At 44.5% G+C, this 18,403-nt stretch overlaps 1 protein-coding gene across 1 annotated transcript in view; it reads right to left on the bottom strand.

Annotated features, from left to right (window-relative positions):
- LOC126170316 (chordin-like protein 1) overlaps window positions 1-18,403 on the bottom strand; it is a 762,532-nt gene that overhangs the window by 598,310 nt on the left and 145,819 nt on the right. Inside the window, exon 2 of the mRNA XM_049920752.1 lies at window positions 4,917-4,988. Within this exon, the coding sequence (XP_049776709.1) occupies window positions 4,917-4,980 (64 nt within the window). The 5' untranslated portion in view covers window positions 4,981-4,988. The remainder of the gene's footprint in view (window positions 1-4,916; window positions 4,989-18,403) is intronic.

Consider the following 18,403-nt stretch of genomic DNA (forward strand, 5'->3'; position numbering starts at 1 on the left):
GACAGATGGGACAAAGACATCAAGAAGATCGCTGGTAACACCTGGCAGAGAATTGCCCAAGACCGTCCCACTTGGAGAAGACTGCTGAAAGCCTACCTGAATCCACGACTAGAAGAGGCCACATCATCTAATGATTGAATTGGCTGATGATGATGATGATGATGATGATGAATGTCTATCTGAGGCAACGGCCTTGCCGCAGTGGATACACCGATTCCCGTGAGATCACCGAAGTTAACCGCTGTCGGGCGTGGCCGGCACTTGGATGGGTGACCATCCGGGCCACCACACGCTGCTGCCATTTTTCAGGGTGCACTCAGCCTCGTGATGCCAACTAAGGAGCTACTCGACCGAATAGTAGCGGCTCCGGTCAAAGAAAACCATCATAACGACCGGGAGTGCGGTGTGCTGACCACACGCCCCTCCTATCCGCATCCTCAGCTGAGGATGACACGGCGGTCGGATTGTCCCGATGGGACACTTGTGGCCTGAAGACAGAGTGCATTGTATATCTGGAAATGAAATTTTTTTAATTCTACAAGTCGATGAAGATGACCGAGATGGGATGGTTTAGTACCAGCAAGATGGTGCGCCACCTCATTTCTTCACGGAAGTCCGAGGTTTCCTCTATGATATGCTTCCCAGGTCGGTGGGTTGGTCGTGAAGGGCAGCTGCACGGTCACCATACTTAACACCACTAGATTTCTTTCTCTGGCGTTTCATTACAGACCGTGTATATGTTCCTCTCCTACCCACAAAATAGCCAAACTGTTAAAAAAAAACCAATCAGGATCACCTTTGCCACCAACAACAACTTAAAAAAGAAACTGATATATGACATCTCACATTCCACAGAGAAACTAAACAAAGCAGGAATTTATAAAATTGCATGCAATCATTGCAACAAATATTACATAGGCCAAACGGGAAGAAATTTTAAAACCCGCTTTAAAGAACACATTGACTGTTTCAGACTTGGCAAACCGAATAAATCAGGTATAGCGGACCGTATAAATGAAACAGGACACAGTGTTACAATAGACAACGATCTCAAAGTACTACATAATTTAGAAAAGAGCTAGAAAATGGAAATCTTCGAAGAAATGGAAATATTCATTCATGGCCACATGGGGAATAACGAGATCCTGAATGAAATGACAGACTTCAAAAATTGAAATTTCTTTTCGAATTTCACTACAGTACTCGTAGAATAAAAGATACATAACATGACAGCCGTTTGACTCTAGCGCCAGCAATAGCTTAGAAATATGTTAAATAAATAGTTTATATCATGATGTGATCAATAATATTGTAACAGGTGGCCAATTTGTAATGTATTTCGTCAACCTACAACTGTAATACGATAACAAGACGTGCAGACGACATGTAAACATCTGACACTACATAGATCGACAAATCGATAGTCAAATCGAAACCAGCTGTATTTCGATCGCCATCTTGTCCACTGCACTACAGAACTGCTTGTGATCGTGTTTCCAAGTTACTGGTATGTTAGTGACAATTTGTGAACAGTGACCAAGAGTGCCACGGAAATGGAAACACCGCAACACATCACAATGAGACTACCACGCGAGAAGCACAAAGTGAGTGACCGTTACAAAACATTTTCGTGCAAACATCAGTCCAGCTTCCAAAGCTTACTAAGTTTTGTCTTCTTCCACAGGATGACCACAGCATTTACAAAAAGACTATGTAATATCAGTATGACCTTATTGCAAATTTGCTTTTGTAATGTAATTTAGCCTGAAGATGAGGTTTAACCCTCGAAACATGTCGCTAAATAAATAAGTAATACAATAGATGACAAAGTTTGTGACAGGTAGCGCCAAAACCTTTACATATTTCTTGAGACAGTCACGGTCGAAAAATAGTCAAAATGACTTCAGAATAACGGGTTAACATAGGAAAGGCCAGGAAATACACAGTCAAGGGCAAACCGAAGCGATGAATCTTAGGCTTCCGCGTCTAATGCCCTGAAATGATACCGTAAACAAAGCACCTGTGGCATTCTCTTATGTTTTCAGGACGTAGTTCGAGACGTGTTGCGTTTGAGACGCCTATAATCGTTCCTGCTGCAGATAGCGTGAGGTCAGATCAGTGATTTCCTTTCAATTAATCACCATTTGACCAGCAAAATACAATTCTCTGTTGCTTGACCACTACCCCTAGGTGCAATCAGACATCAGCTACTATCCCCCCCCCCTTTCCCTTGCTTCCCAACCCACCGTCTGTTACCCCTCCCCCACATTATCAACAACTTTAGCACCTAGCTAAACTGTAGAATAAAAGGCTTTCCTTGGAATACTTTTATTTTTAAAATTATGAAAGATGAATGGAATTTAGTTTGTCTCTGTGTGTGTGCGTGTGTGCGTGCGTGTGTGTGTGTGTGCGCGCGCGCGCGCGCGTGTGTGTGTTACAATGAATGACGAAGGAATTCGTGGTGCATAGCAAAGAAAGGTAACTATCCACTGTGAGGGCAGACACTCGTTACAAAACACACTTCCCCTGCATGACTCCTCTCCATTGCGGCATTTGCTTGACTTGCACAGTGAAACTCCATTTAAGAGCAATGAAGTTAAAACGTGTGCACTATACTTACTGTTCATAAATCACTCGATTGCGGCACTCCTTACTGCTGAACTGGCAGGAGTTGGAAGACTATAGACTGTTAGTGCCTTGTGCCCCACGACAGCCACTAATAGTAATAGTGATAATAACAATACTGTGTGCAGGAATATAGTAGCCCTTATGTAGTTACTGCTGTGTCATGCTGTCAATTGATTCATTTACCTCTTCCGAAGCGAGTAATGAAGCAATTTCTGGACTGCTGAGGTACTATCTATAATTTGGAGAAGACATTTTCTTGAGATATTTATCATTTGTTACGTATATATCTCACTTTTATTATCAGCAATATACGGGACAAAGCGCAGCATATGCATGTAGTGAGTGGATTACGTGAGGAACTTGTAATCTCCATAGCATTAATGCCACTAATTGAGAAAAAGTAATTACTGATAACTTACACAATCAGTATTAGAGTCTTATGAACTAGTGAAAACAATTTAGTTTAGCGACTTAAGGAGAATCGAATCATTTAGTGTTTACCCCTCACAAAATTTCATTTTGCCTCTCAGGGGGTAATTACCCCCAGGCCGGGAACCACTGCGTTAGTTGTGTTGTTATTGTACAACGTACGAAGCAAAGTAGATCCAGACTGTGAGATACAGGGTGTTTCAAAAATGACCGGTATATTTGAAACGGCAATAAAAACTAAACGAGAAGCGATAGAAATACACCGTTTGTAACAATATGCTTGGGACAACAGTACATTTTCAGGCAGACAAACTTTCGAAATTACAGTAGTTACAATTTTCAACAACAGATGGCGCTGCGGTCTGGGAAACTCTATAGTACGATATTTTCCACATATCCACCATGCGTAGCAATAATATGGCGTAGTCTCTGAATGAAATTACGCGAAACCTTTGACAACGTGTCTGGCGGAATGGCTTCACATGCAGATGAGATGTACTGCTTCAGCTGTTCAATTGTTTCTGGATTCTGGCGGTACACCTGGTCTTCCAAGTGTCCCCACAGAAAGAAGTCACAGGGGTTCATGTCTGGCGAATAGGGAGGCCAATCCACGCCGCCTCCTGTATGTTTCGGATAGCCCTAACAATCACACGATCATCGAAATATTCATTCAGGAAATTAAAGACGTCGGCCGTGCGCTATGGCCGGGCACCATCTTGCATAAACCACGAGATGTTCGCAGTGTCGTCTAAGGCAGTTTGTACCGCCACAAATTCGCGAAGAATGTCCAGATAGCGTGATGAAGTAATCGTTTCGGATCTGAAAAATGGACCAATGATTCCTTTGGAAGAAATGGCGGCCCAGACCAGTACTTTTTGAGGATGCAGGGACGATGGGACTGCAACATGTGGCTTTTCTGTTCCCCATATGCGCCAGTTCTGTTTATTGACGAAGCCGTCCAGGTAATAATAAGCTTCGTCAGTAAACCAAATGCTGCCCACATGCATATTGCCGTCATCAATCCTGTGCACTATATCGTTAGCGAATGTCTCTCGTGCAGCAGTGGTAGCGGCGCTGAGGAGTTGCCGCGTTTGAATTTTGTATGGATAGTGGTGAAGACTCTGGCGCACGAGACGATACGTGGACGTTGGCGTCATTTGGACCGCAGCTGCAACACGGCGAACGCAAACCCGAGGCCGCTGTCGGATCACCAGCTGCACTAGCTGCGCGTTGCCCTCTGTGCTTGCCGTACGCGGTCGCCCTACCTTTCCAGCACGTTCATCCGTCACGTTCCCAGTCCGTTGTAATTTTTCAAACAGATCCTTTATTGTATCGCTTTTCGGTCCTTTGGTTACATTAAACCTCCGTTGAAAACTTCGTCTTGTTGCAACAACACTGTGTTCTAGGCGGCGGAATTCCAACACCAGAAAAATCCTCTGTTCTAAGGAATAAACCATGTTGTCTACAGCACACTTGCACGTTGTGAACAGCACACGCTTACAGCAGAAAGACGACATACAGAATGGCGCACCCACAGACTGCGTTGTCTTCTATATCTTTCACATCACTTGCAGCGCCATCTGTTGTTGAAAATTGTAACTACTGTAATTTCGAAAGTTTGTGTGCCTGAAAATGTACTGTTGTCCCAAGCATATTGCAACAAACGGTGTATTTCTATCGCTGCCCGTTTAGTTTTTATTGCCGTTTCAAATATACCGGTCATTTTTGTAACACCCTGTAGAACACCACCTTGCATTTATTACAGTTTTAAGATGCCTGCTCAGTCAAGTTTCCACCTGTTCAGTTCTCCTATTGTTACATTCTCGTGTATTTTTGCTGCTGGGAGCTGCTGTACTCACCAACACCGGCAAGGCTGCAGGCGAGGAAAACTGCGAGGAGAAGCCGGCACAAGCTCACGACCATCGTGCTCCCTGCAACACAAACACAAACACCCCGCCCATTAGTCAGGCTGTCATTTCTTATCCCTACAGCAAAAATAATTTTATTATGTATAAGGCTGTTTTATATGAGCGATGTGACATCTGGCCTACTCGTATAGCTTAATGCGCAGTAAACTCATATGCGGGCCAGGGAGGTAGGCTAGATAGGGATCGAAACGGCATGTTGAATTAAAGACCAGCCAGACTGTGTTTTCTGGCGATTTTACACATTTCTCTAAGCAAATGCCAGGACGTTTTCCCACCCCGAAGGTGATTATTATTAACGTTTAAAAACCCCCAAAGCGAGTTAATTTAATACAAGACAATATTCCAGAATTCGGACCAAGAACACCTACCAACATGAGTAACGTAGAAGTAAATATCCTCGGAGTAGTGAAGCAACTTAAATCACTTAATAAAATCAAGTCTTCTTGTCCAGACTGTATACCAATTAGGTTCGTTTCGGAGTATGCTGATGCATTAGCTCCATACTTAACAATCATATACAACTGTTCGCTCGACGGAAGTTCCGTACCCAAAGACTGGAAAGTTGCACAGATCACACCAATATTCAAGAAAGGTAGTAGGAGTAATCCACTAAATTACAGGCCCATATCGTTAACGTCGATATGTAGCAGGATTTTAGAACATATATTGTTTTCGAACATTATGAATTACCTCGAAGAAAACTGTCTATTCACAAACAGTCAACATGCGTTTCGAAACATCGTTCCTATGAAACACAACTAGCTCTTTATTCACATGGAGTATTGAGTTCTACTAACAAAGGATTTCAGATCGATTCCGTATTTCTGAATTTCCGGAAGACCTTTGACACTGTACCACACAAGCGGCTCGTATTGAAAAAAAAAATGGTTCAAATGGCTCTGAGCACTATGGGACTTAACATCTGAGGTCATCAGTCCCCTAGAACTTAGAACTACTTAAACCTAACTATCCTAAGGACATCACACACATCCATGCCCGAGGCAGGATTCGAACCTGCGACCGTAGCGGTCGCGGCTCGTATTGAAATTGCGTGCTTATGGAATATCGTCTCAGTTATGTGACTGGATTTGTGATTTCCTGTCAGAGAGGCCACAGTTCGTAGTAATTGACGGAAAGTCATCGAATGGTTCAAATGGCTCTGAGCACTATGCGACTCAACGTCTGAGGTCATCAGTCGCCTAGAACTTAGAACTACTTAAACCTAACTAACCTAAGGACATCACACACATCCATGCCCGAGGCAGGATTCGAACCTGCGACCGTAGTGGTCACGCGGTTACAGACTGAAGCGCCTTTAACCGCACGGCCACACCGGCCGGCGAAAGTCATCGAGTAAAACAGAAGTGATTTCTGGCGTTCCCCAAGGTAGAGTTATATGCCATTTGCTGTTTCTTATCTATATAAACGATTTGGGAGACAACCTGAGCAGCCGTCTTAGGTTGTTAGCAGATGACGCTGTGGTTTATCGACTAATAAAGTCATCAGAAGATCAAAACAAACATCAAAACGATTTTTAAAAAAATATCTGAATGGTGCGAAAAGTGGCAGTTGACCCTGAATAACGAGAAGTGTGAGGTCATCCACATGAGTGCTAAAAGGAACTCGTTAACTTCGGTTACACGATAAATCAGTCTAATCTAAAAGCCGTAAATTCAACTAAATACCTAGGTATTACAATTGCGAACAACTTAAATTGGAAGGAACACATAGAAATTGTTGCGGGGAAGGCTAACCAAAGACTGCCTTTTATTGGCAGGACACTTAAAAAATGTAACTGACCTACTAAGGAGACTGCCTACACGACGCTTGTCCGTCCTCTTTTTGAATACTGCTGCGCGGTGTGGGATCCTTACCAGATAGGACTGACGGAGTACATCGAAAAAGTTCGAAGAAAGGCAGCGCGTTTTGTGTTATCGCGAAATATGGGAGAGAGTGTCACAGAAATGATACAAGATTTGGGTTGGACATCATTAATAAAAGAAAGCCGTTTGTCGTTGCGACGGAATCTTCTCACGAAATTCCAATCACCAACTTTCTCCTCCGAATGCGAAAATATTTTGTTGACACCGACCTACATAGGTAGGAACAATCACCACGATAAAATAAAAGAAATCAGAGCTCGTACGGAAAGGTATAGGAGTTCATTCTTTCCGCGCGCTGTACGAGACTGGAATAATAGAGAATTGTGAAGGAAGTTCGATGAACCCTCTGCCAGGCACTTATATGTAATTTGCAGAGTATCCATGTAGATGCAGATGTAGCTGAAGACACATGGGGCCGCAAATGTCGGGAAATACTCCAAAAATGGATGACAAATGTTGAACATGTGATGTCACCAGATGACGTACGGGGCCAAAGAGATATTCGGGCCTTGCAGCGGTGACGTCACACTAGGAGGCTTCTCCGCCACACTTCGGGAACGTTCGGCTCCGTGCAGTCCACGGGAAATAAATATTTAATCGGAAAAGTACACACTTTAGGTCTTAATTTTGTCATGTGCTATTCCGGACTTGCATGCATTTAAACAGGCAGTCAAGAATTACTAAATCGTCTGAAATAGTTACTCGCTTCCCGCTGGGGATGGCTGCTGGCGCTCGTAAAGCCGAGTTTGCACGACGACATTGGGTTGCGTCACTGGTTGCGGGGAATGACTTGCACGCAAATAGTTTCATATTTAACTGTAGACACGGCGAAACTAGTATATGCTTCAGTTTCGTCGTTTTGTGGGTTCCTGAGTCGTGTCTGAAATGAAAGTTTTGGTAGCTGCACGTCGCACGAGTTGTGATGGAGTTAAAGCTTGTCGCGTGGAATCGCTGCACGAGAAAAAAATAAGAAACGTTTTTCGATTCGTGATTGGATGAAGAAAAGACGTCAGCTCGGTTGCTCAGCATCCTTGCTGAAATAATTTGTAACGGAAGACCCAAGAAGTTCTTTTAATTATCTTAGAATGTCACCAGAACTGTTAACGTTTCTTCTAAATAGAGTTAATTATGCGATAAGGAATAAAGATATTGTAAAGTATGAAGCACTGTCGCCATAACTGACATTACATATCACATTGCATGCATTACTATCGTGAACACTCGACATGTTATAAGATGCGGTTTCAGTTGGTGATGACGCTTTTTCATTAACACCAGTAGTTATTAACAGCAATAATTATCAATATTAACAGCAGTAAAGATTCGAAGCAGGCCTCATTTAAGAAGAGAATGGTTTGCAAACTACTCTCTTGAAGATGGCAATGTTTCAAAATGTAAACATATGTGAATGGGGAGCACTGCTGCCACGTTTTAAATAGATGAATATTGAATAAAGAATGCAGCTTCTTGAATTTGTAGAGTCTTCCTCCTGTCAACAATATTCCTTAACAAAGAGTTGACCCACTCGAACGATGGGATTTTAGTCTTGTAGACGAGAGCGTTGCCACAGCTAGTTACACTTGCTTGTATTTTTCTTAATTCAGTTGTATGTATGCTCCTAACTCAATAAATTTTTACTCTCCAGCTCAGGTATTATCAAACAATCCAAGTTATGATCGCACATGACGGTCGCAGCGGCAGCAATATGTTGCTTATTTTTGTAATCAGCATCACTGAAATTCCACAAACACCTATGCAAAGCACAGATATCCAAAATCGAACATTATTCTCCGTTCCCTACTTCACATTTCACTTTGTCTACACTCTACGAAAACACATAACCTCAAAACTCATGCAACTAGTGTCGCCAAAGTTGGAACCTTCGACCATAGATACTAGTAGACTGGCCTTGCTGTGCAGAAGCTATAGGGCTGGTGTGGCTCCAACATAAACCACGTGACTGTTGGCAAAACATGGCGGGATTTCAAATCAGCGGTCTGCCATCCTTTGTTTGTATCGTACTTTACCCACATTTCTCAGTTGAGTGCCAAACGCTTCCAACAAAAATTACTTTTTTATTTGCGAAAAATTATGTCAGAACTACATTTGACCTGGATTTGTTCACAGTACCATTTATAAAATCTAACAAATACATCTGGTGGCCAGCGGGACGAAATTAATATAAACTATCAATTAAAGTAAAATGTCGTTAAAATTCTTTTAAACGGTAAGAGTGGGCTCGTGTCAAAACTTCTAACATTGGATTCGCCGCGTTTTGAGCTCTAGTCACTTATAAAAGAAAATGAGATATGGGAATTACGTCAACTATAGGTGCCAAAATTGTCATTTTAGGGGCAGTTCCATTTTAGAGTATCAATTTTAGGTGCACTCTAAAGGTTCAGTTCCTACTATTTTTACAAAAGTTTAAACTATCAGTTTAAAAAGATGATATTTTAGATGAAAGGTGAGACATTGAAGTTTCAGAAAATAATTTTGGAGCCTACATTTATTTAATAGTATCAGAAGGTAGAAAGAAATTCTCTTCATGTGTCGACTATAGGTGCTGTTACCTTATTATAATCTCACTTGTATATAAAAAAAGGCGCGTATGTGCAGATGGCTTAAAGTTTTTCCATTTCAGGGCCTGTATCCAAAGCTGCCTTCGGTTTTCATCCTTAGGGAACCTATGAGTAGGAACGAGAAACAGTTATACTTACTTCTGTAACAGAATTATCACAGATACTTTCGAAAATGGGATATGAGTCTGACTTTACAGGTATCACTTTCAACACTTTAATTTACGAGATACTCTATTTCAAGTGTAAAAAACATAAAAGTCACTTCAGCAGATTTCCATAAACGCATCTGCACCATCATAGGAACACTTACACGTGAAATGTAATGCCATTTCCCCCGACAAAACGCTGAGTACAGCCGTAAGCGCAACACGAAACAACCATGTTTTGCCAACATTCACGTGACTTTAGCCCTGAGATGATGGAGCCATGAAAATGACGTCAGGGCCAGTCTATTATATTTATGGTCGAAGGTTGGAACATGCCCAAAGTGTTTAGTTTCACCAACGAGTTGCGCAAACGCGCGGCGCGCATGCGCAGTGGCCGGTACCTCAGTTGCCTGCAACCTAGTGTCGTCGTGTAAACTAGGCTTTAGGACCGTTGCAAAGCGCCTCAGACCGCACAGCTACCCCACGCGGCTCGCCGCCTGACAGAAGACCACAAAAGAGAAATGAAGGACTGTCTGCGAGGGACTGCTTGTGCGTTATGAGGATGATATTGACAATTCTTTGTCTAATAGGCGATGAAACAGGTTCATCGCTTCGAAGTGGAAACAAAACGACAACCTATGGAACTGCGCCGCACCGTCTTTCCTCCAAAGAAAAAGTTTAAAGCCGCACCCTCAGCCCGAAAAGTCATGGCGACGGCCCTCTGGCACTCTGAAGGGGTTGCTCTGTTTGATGTCCTCCATCATGGTGCAACGACCAACTCCGAAGTACAGGGCTATTACAAATGATTGAAGCGATTTCATAAATTCACTGTAGCTCCATTCATTGACATATGGTCACGACACACTACAGATACGTAGAAAAACTCATAAAGTTTTGTTCGGCTGAAGCCGCACTTCCGGTTTCTGCCGTCAGAGCGCTCGAGAGTGCAGTGAGACAAAATGGCGACAGGAGCCGAGAAAGCGTATGTCGTGCTTGAAATGCACTCAGATCAGTCAGTCATAACAGTGCAACGACACTTCAGGACGAAGTTCAACAAAGGTCCAGCAACTGCTAACTCCATTCGGCGATGGTATGCGCAGTTTAAAGCTTCTGGATGCCTCTGTAAGGGGAAATCAACGGGTCGGCCTGCAGTGAGCGAAGAAACGGTTGAACGCGTGCGGGCATGTTTCACGCGTAGCCCGCGGAAAATTGGCTCATGCCACAACTGGAGACCGACAGCGCCGACTTCATCTTTCGACAGGATGGTGCTCCACCGCACTTCCATCATGATTTTCGGCATTTCTTAAACAGGAGATTGGAAAACCGATGGGTCGGTCGTGGTGGAGATCATGATCAGCAATTCACGTCATGGCCTCCACGCTCTCCCGACTTAACCCCATGCGATTTCTCTCTGTGGGGTTATGTGAAAGATTCAGTGTTTAAACCTCCTCTACCAAGAAACGTGCCAGAACTGTGAGCTCGCATCAACGATGCTTTCGAACTCAGTGATAGGGACATGCTGCGCCGAGTGTGGGAGGAACTTGATTATCGGCTTGATGTCTGCCGAATCACTAAAGGGGCACATATCGAACATTTGTGAATGCCTAAAAAAACTTTTTGAGTTTTTGTATGTGTGTGCAAAGCATTGTGAAAATATCTCAAATAATAAAGTTATTGTAAAGCTGTGAAATCGCTTCAATCATTTGTAATAACCCTGTATATTGTAGTAGCCTCAGGAAATTGAAGAAACGACTTCAGCGAGTTCATCGGCGTACAAACGAACTTATCCTTCTCCGTGCCAACGAAAGGCCTTGCAAAGTCTGCGCACTCGAGAGGAGCTTACAGAACTTCTTTGAACTGTTTTTCTTCGTCCACCCTACAGCCCGGAGCCCCCACGTTCCGACTACCAGGATGCACTCCGCAGGAAGCAGTACATGGGTGATGCGGGAGGTTATTGATGCTGCAGGACGTTGGCTCCGACATCGACTGGCAGGGTGGTATCAGGCGAGAGTAGAGGCCCCCCCAGTAAGGTAAATGGAAATGAGCGTTTGGCGTCGTTGGCCGGGAGACCCCTTGCGGCGCAGGTCCGGCCGCCTTGGTGCAGGTCTTGTTACACTAGACGCCACATTGGGCAACCTGCGCGCCTGATGGGGGTGAAATGATGATGAAGACAGCACAACACCCACTCCCTGAGCGGAGAAAATCCCCGACTCAGCCGGGAATCGAACCCGGGGCCGTAGGACAGCAATCCGTCACCCTGACCGCTCAACTGTCGGGGCGGACTCCCAGTAAGGTGGCATAAGGCCGTTGCATTGAACGGAGTTGTTGTTGTTGTGGTCTTCAGTCCTGAGACTGGTTTGATGCAGCTCTCCATGCTACTCTATCCTGTGCAAGCTTCTTCATCTCCCAGAAACTACTGCAACCTACATCCTTCTGAATCTGCTTAGTGTATTCATCTCTTGGTCTCCCTCTACGATTTTTACCCTCCACGCTGCCCTCCTTGATGCCTCAGAACATGTCCTACCAACCGATCCCTTCTTCTGGTCAAGTTGTGCCACAAACTTCTCTTCTCCCCCATCCTATTCAATACTTCCTCATTAGTTACGTGATCTACCCATCTAATCTTCAGCATTCTTCTGTAGCACCACATTTCGAAAGCTTCTATTCTCTTCTTGTCCAAACTATTTATCGTCCATGTTTCGCTTCCATACATGGCTACACTCCATACAAATACTTTCAGAAATGACTTCCTGACACTTAAATCTATACTCGATGTTAACAAATTTCTCTTCTTCAGAAACGCTTTCCTTGCCATTGCCAGTCTACATTTTATATCCTCTCTACTTCGACCATCATCAGTTATTTTGCTCCCCAAATAGCAAAACTCCTTTACTACTTTAAGTGTCTCATTTCCTAATCTAATACCCTCAACATCACCCGACTTAATTCGACTACATTCCATTATCCTCGTTTTGCTTATGTTGATGTTCATCTTATATCCTCCTTTCAAGACACTGTACATTCCGTTCAACTGCTCTTCCAAGTCCTTTGCTGTCTCTGACAGAATTACAATGTCATCGGCGAACCTCAAAATTTTTATTTCTTCTCCATGGATTTTAATACCTACTCCGAATTTTTCTTTTGTTTCCTTTACTGCTTGCTCAATATACAGATTGAATAACATCGGGGAGGGGCTACAACCCTGTCTTACTCCCTTCCCAACCACTGCTTCCCTTTCATGTCCCTCGACTCTTATAACTGCCATCTAGTTTCTGTACAAATTGTAAATAGCCTTTCGCTCCCTCTATTTTACCCCTGCCACCTTTAGAATTTGAAAGAGAGTATTCCAGTCAACATTGTCAAAAGCTTTCTCTAAGTCTACAAATGCTAGAAACGCAGGTTTGCCTTTCCTTTAAACTGAGATTATATTGAAAAACACTCTTTTCTAGGCAAAAGAGTGGAGAATAAAATGGAGCATTGAAAGAAAATTACGATTTATAAAAGATATCTGTATTGTGCGAAAATTGGCAACTAACCCTAAATAACGAAAAGTGTGAGGTCATCCACATGAGTTCTAAAATGAATTCGTTAAACTTCGGTTACACGATCAATCAGTCAAATCTGAAGACCGTTAATTCAACTAAATACCAAGCAATTACAATTACAAACAAGTTAAATTGGAAAGAACACATAGAAAATGTTCTGGGGAAGGCAAACCAAAGACTGCATTTTATTGGCAGAACATATAGAAAATGCAACAGATTTACTAAAGAGACTGCCTACACTACGCTCGTCTGTCCTCTTTCGAAGTACTGGTGCTCGGTCTGGGATCCTTACCAGATAGGAGTGACGGAGTACATCGAAAAAGTTTAAAGAAGGGTAGCACGTTTTGTATTATCGCGAAGTATGGGAGAGAGTGTCGCTGAAATGATACAGGATTTGGCCTGGACATCATTTAAAAGAAAGGCGTTTTTCGTGGTAGCGGAATCTTCTCAAGAAATTTCAAGAAACAACTTTCTCCTCCGAATGCGAAAATATTTTGTTTACGCCGACCTTCATAGGGAGGAAAGATCATCGTAATAAAATAAGGGAAATCAGAGCTCTCACGGAATGATATAGGTATTCGTTTTTTCCGCACACTGTTCGAGAGTGGAGTAACAGAGACTTACTGTGAAGATAGTTCGATGAATACTCCGCCAGGCTCTTAAGCATGATTTGCAGAGTATCCATGTAGATGTAGATATTACTGAACACCCCTTGTATATCTCGAGTGACATATACGATGGACACAGTAAGTCTCAGACACTTCCTTTTTTTAATTTGCCGATCGAGTATCCTGAAAACAGTGCATCGCCTTTCATTCAACGAGACGTTGTAGTGTATCAGACTCTCGCAGCCGGATATAACTCTTCCGTTAACTTAGCTTCCTGGGGGATCATGGATACAAGAGCATTGCCAGGAATAGATTCTTGTACGCGTTGACATGCGACGAGACGTGGACGGCCATGAGCCGCTATACGTCGCGCAACGCAGACCGCGCAAGGCCGACCGAGCTCCGACTGCTGAAGATTGCGCGAGGGCAAGGGCGTCCCAGCAACTCGGAAGCGGCACGGCGTGTCATCCGAGAAAGAGTACGGAAGTAACAGCTCGCAAAGATCACCAAATGTGCGTGTAGTGTGAGACTTTGGATTTGGTAAGTGCAGCGGCACGGCGTGTCATCCGAGAAAGAGTACGGAAGTAACAGCTCGCAAAGATCACCAAATGTGCGTGTAGTGTGAGACTTTGGATTTGGTAAGTGCAGGGATATAACAAATGATTGAAGCGATTTAATAAATTCACTGTACCTCCATTCATTGACATGTGGTCACGACACACTACAGATACGTAGAAAAACTCATAGTTTTGTTCGGCTGAAGCCGCACTTCAGGTTTCTGCCGCCAGAGCGCTAGAGAGCGCAGTGAGACAAAATGGCGACAGGAGCCGAGAAAGCGTATGTCGTGCTTGAAATGCAATCACATCAGTCAGTCATAACAGTGCAACGACACTTCAGGACGAAGTTCAACAAAGATCCACCAACTGCCAACTCCATTCGGCGATGGTATGCGCAGTTTAAAGCTTCTGGATGCCTCTGTAAGGGGAAATCAACGGGTCGGCCTGCAGTGAGCGAAGAAACGGTTGAACGCGTGCGGGCAAGTTTCACGCGTAGCCCGCGGAAGTCGACGAATAAAGCAAGCAGGGAGCTAAACGTACCACAGGCTAAAGCAGAAGCCTTACCGTTTACAATTGTCAAACGCTTTGAATTTTCGGCGCTGTTGCAACAGCTGATGGGAGAGGATGCGTTCAGTGCGAAACTTGTTTTCATTGATGAAGCAACATTTTTTCTTAATGGTGAAGTGAACAGACACAATGTGCGAATCTGGGCGGTAGAGAATCCTCACGCATTCGTGCAGCAAATTCGCAATTCACCAAAAGTTAACGTGTTTTGTGCAATCTCACGGTTTAAAGTTTACGGCCCCTTTCTCTTCTGCGAAAAAAACGTTACAGGACACGTGTATCTGGACATGCTGGAAAATTGGCTCATGCCACAACTGGAGACCGACAGCGCCGACTTCATATTTCAACAGGATGGTGCTCCGCCGCACTTCCATCATGATGTTCGGCATTTCTTAAACAGGAGATTGGAAAACCGATGGGTCGGTCGTGGTGGAGATCATGATCAGCAATTCATGTCATGGCCTCCACGCTCTCCCGACTTAACCCCATGCGATTTCTCTCTGTGGGGTTATGTGAAAGATTCAGTGTTTAAACCTCCTCTACCAAGAAACGTGCCAGAACTGCGAGCTCGCATCAACGATGCTTTCGAACTCATTGATGGGGACATGCTGCGCCGAGTGTGGGAGGAACTTGATTATCGGCTTGATGTCTGCCGAATCGCTAAAGGGGCACATATCGAACATTTGTGAATGCCTAAAAAAACTTTTTGAGTTTTTGTATGTGTGTGCAAAGCATTGTGAAAATATCTCAAATAATAAAGTTATTGTAGAGCTTCAATCATTTGTAATAACCCTGTATATTGTACTAGCCTCAGGAAATTGAGGAAACGACTTCAGCGAGTTCATCGGCGTACAAACGAACTTATCCTTCTCCGTGCCAACGAAAGGCCTTGCAAAGTCTGCGCACTCGAGAGGAGCTTACAGAACTTCATTGAACTGTTTTCCTTCATCCACCCTACAGCCCGGAGCCCCCACGTTCCGACTACCAGGATGCACTCCGCAGGAAGCAGTACATGGGTGATGCGGGAGGTTATTGATGCTGCAGGACGTTGGCTCCGACATCGACTGGCAGGGTGGTATCAGGCGAGAGTAGAGGCCCTCCCAGTAAGGTAAATGGAAATGAGCGTTTGGCGTCTGTGTTTTAGCTAACGATGAGACGTGTGTGTCTAGGATTTTTAAGTTTTGTGATGTGTCTGGACTCTGGCCTAAACTTTTAGGCTGGCGGTTTTAGTGTATTGTAGAGTGGCTGATTCCTCCCTTTTTTTCCTTGTGGTCAGCCAGCCACTTCCATCTGCTCCATTGTTTTAGCTCCCTCTACCTTTTTCTTCCTGTGTTGTCCATGTTTTACTGCTGACGCCCTGCTTCATCCCACGCTTCGGTGTGGGTGAGCACATATTTTTCAATGATTGTTCCCCATGTTTTATGTTCCGTTTGATGTAAATGTTCTGAGTTTTTTCTTGACACCCGTCTCACTATGATACTGAACGGGCGCTGAAGACCTTGCTGTCGTGCGCCCACAAAACCCTTCTATTACTACTACAACGTTTGGCGTCGTTGGCCGGGAGGCCCCTTGCGGCGCAGGTCCGGCAGCCTCGGTGCAGGTCTTGTTACATTCGACGCCACATTGGGCAACCTGCGCGTCTGATGGGGGTGAAATGATGATGAAGACAGCACAACACCCAGTCCCTGAGCGGGGAAAATCCCCGACTCAGCCGGGAATCGAACCCGGGGCCGTAGGACAGCAATACGTTCACGCTGACCGCTCAGCTGTCGGGGCGGACTCCCAGTAAGGTGGCATAAGGCCGTTGCATTGAACGGAGATTATATTGAAAAACACTCTTTTCTAGGCAAAAGAGTGGAGAATAAAATGGAGCACTGAAAGAAAATTACGATTTATAAAAGATATCTGTATTGTGCGAAAATTGGCAACTAACCCTAAATGACGAAAAGTGTGAGGTCATCCACATGAGTGCTAAAAGGAATTCGTTAAACTTCGGTTTCACGATCAGTCAGTCAAATCTGAAGACCGTTAATTCAACTAAATACCAAGCAATTACAATTACAAACAGGTTAAATTGGAAAGAACACATAGAAAATGTTCTGGGGAAGGCAAACCAAAGACTGCATTTTAGTGGCAGAACATATAGAAAATGTAACAGATTTACTAAAGAGACTGCCTACATTACGCTCGTCTGTCCTCTTCCGAAGTACTGCTGCTCGGTCCGGGATCCTTACCAGATAGGAGTGACGGAGTACATCGAAAAAGTTTAGAGTAGGGTAGCACGTTTTGTATTATCGCGAAGTATGAGAGAGAGTGTCGCTGAAATGATACAGGATTTGGCCTAGACATCATTTAAAGAAAGGCGTTTTTCGGGGTAGCAGAATCTTCTCAAGAAATTTCAAGAAACAACTTTCTCCTCCGAATGCGAAAATACACTCCTGGAAATGGAAAAAAGAACACATTGACACCGGTGTGTCAGACCCACCATACTTGCTCCGGACACTGCGAGAGGGCTGTACAAGCAATGATCACACGCACGGCACAGCGGACACACCAGGAACCGCGGTGTTGGCCGTCGAATGGCGCTAGCTGCGCAGCATTTGTGCACCGCCGCCGTCAGTGTCAGCCAGTTTGCCGTGGCATACGCAGCTCCATCGCAGTCTTTAACACTGGTAGCATGCCGCGACAGCGTGGACGTGAACCGTATGTGCAGTTGACGGACTTTGAGCGAGGGCGTATAGTCGCTTCTGCCTCGGTGCCAATGATGGTCGTATGCGTGTTTGGCGCCGTGCAGGTGAGCGCCACAATCAGGACTGCATACGACCGAGGCACACAGGGCCAACACCCGGCATCATGGTGTGGGGAGCGATCTCCTACACTGGCCGTACACCACTGGTGATCGTCGAGGGGACACTGAATAGTGCACGGTACATCCAAACCGTCATCGAACCCATCGTTCTACCATTCCTAGACCGGCAAGGGAACTTGCTGTTCCAACAGGACAATGCACGTCCGCATGTATCCCGTGCCACCCAACGTGCTCTAGAAGGTGTAAGTCAACTACCCTGGCCAGCAAGATCTCCGGATCCGTCCCCCATTGAGCATGTTTGGGACTGGATGAAGCGTCGTCTCACGCTGTCTGCACATCCAGCACGAACGCTGGTCCAACTGAGGCGCCAGGTGGAAATGGCATGGCAAGCCGTTCCACAGGACTACATCCAGCATCTCTACGATCGTCTCCATGGGAGAATAGCAGTCTGCATTGCTGCGAAAGGTGGATATACACTGTACTAGTGCCGACATTGTGCATGCTCTGTTGCCTGTGTCTATGTGCCTGTGGTTCTGTCAGTGTGATCATGTGATGTATCTGACCCCAGGAATGTGTCAATGAAGTTTCCCCTTCCTGGGACAATGAATTCACGGTGTTCTTATTTCAATTTCCAGGAGTGTATTTTGTTTACGTCGACCTTCATAGGGAGGAACGATCATCATAATTAAAATAAGGGAAATCAGAGCTCTCACGGAATGATATAGGT

Source organism: Schistocerca cancellata, chromosome 1, assembly GCF_023864275.1.
Source record: "Schistocerca cancellata isolate TAMUIC-IGC-003103 chromosome 1, iqSchCanc2.1, whole genome shotgun sequence".
NCBI classification, from domain to species: domain Eukaryota; kingdom Metazoa; phylum Arthropoda; class Insecta; order Orthoptera; family Acrididae; genus Schistocerca; species Schistocerca cancellata.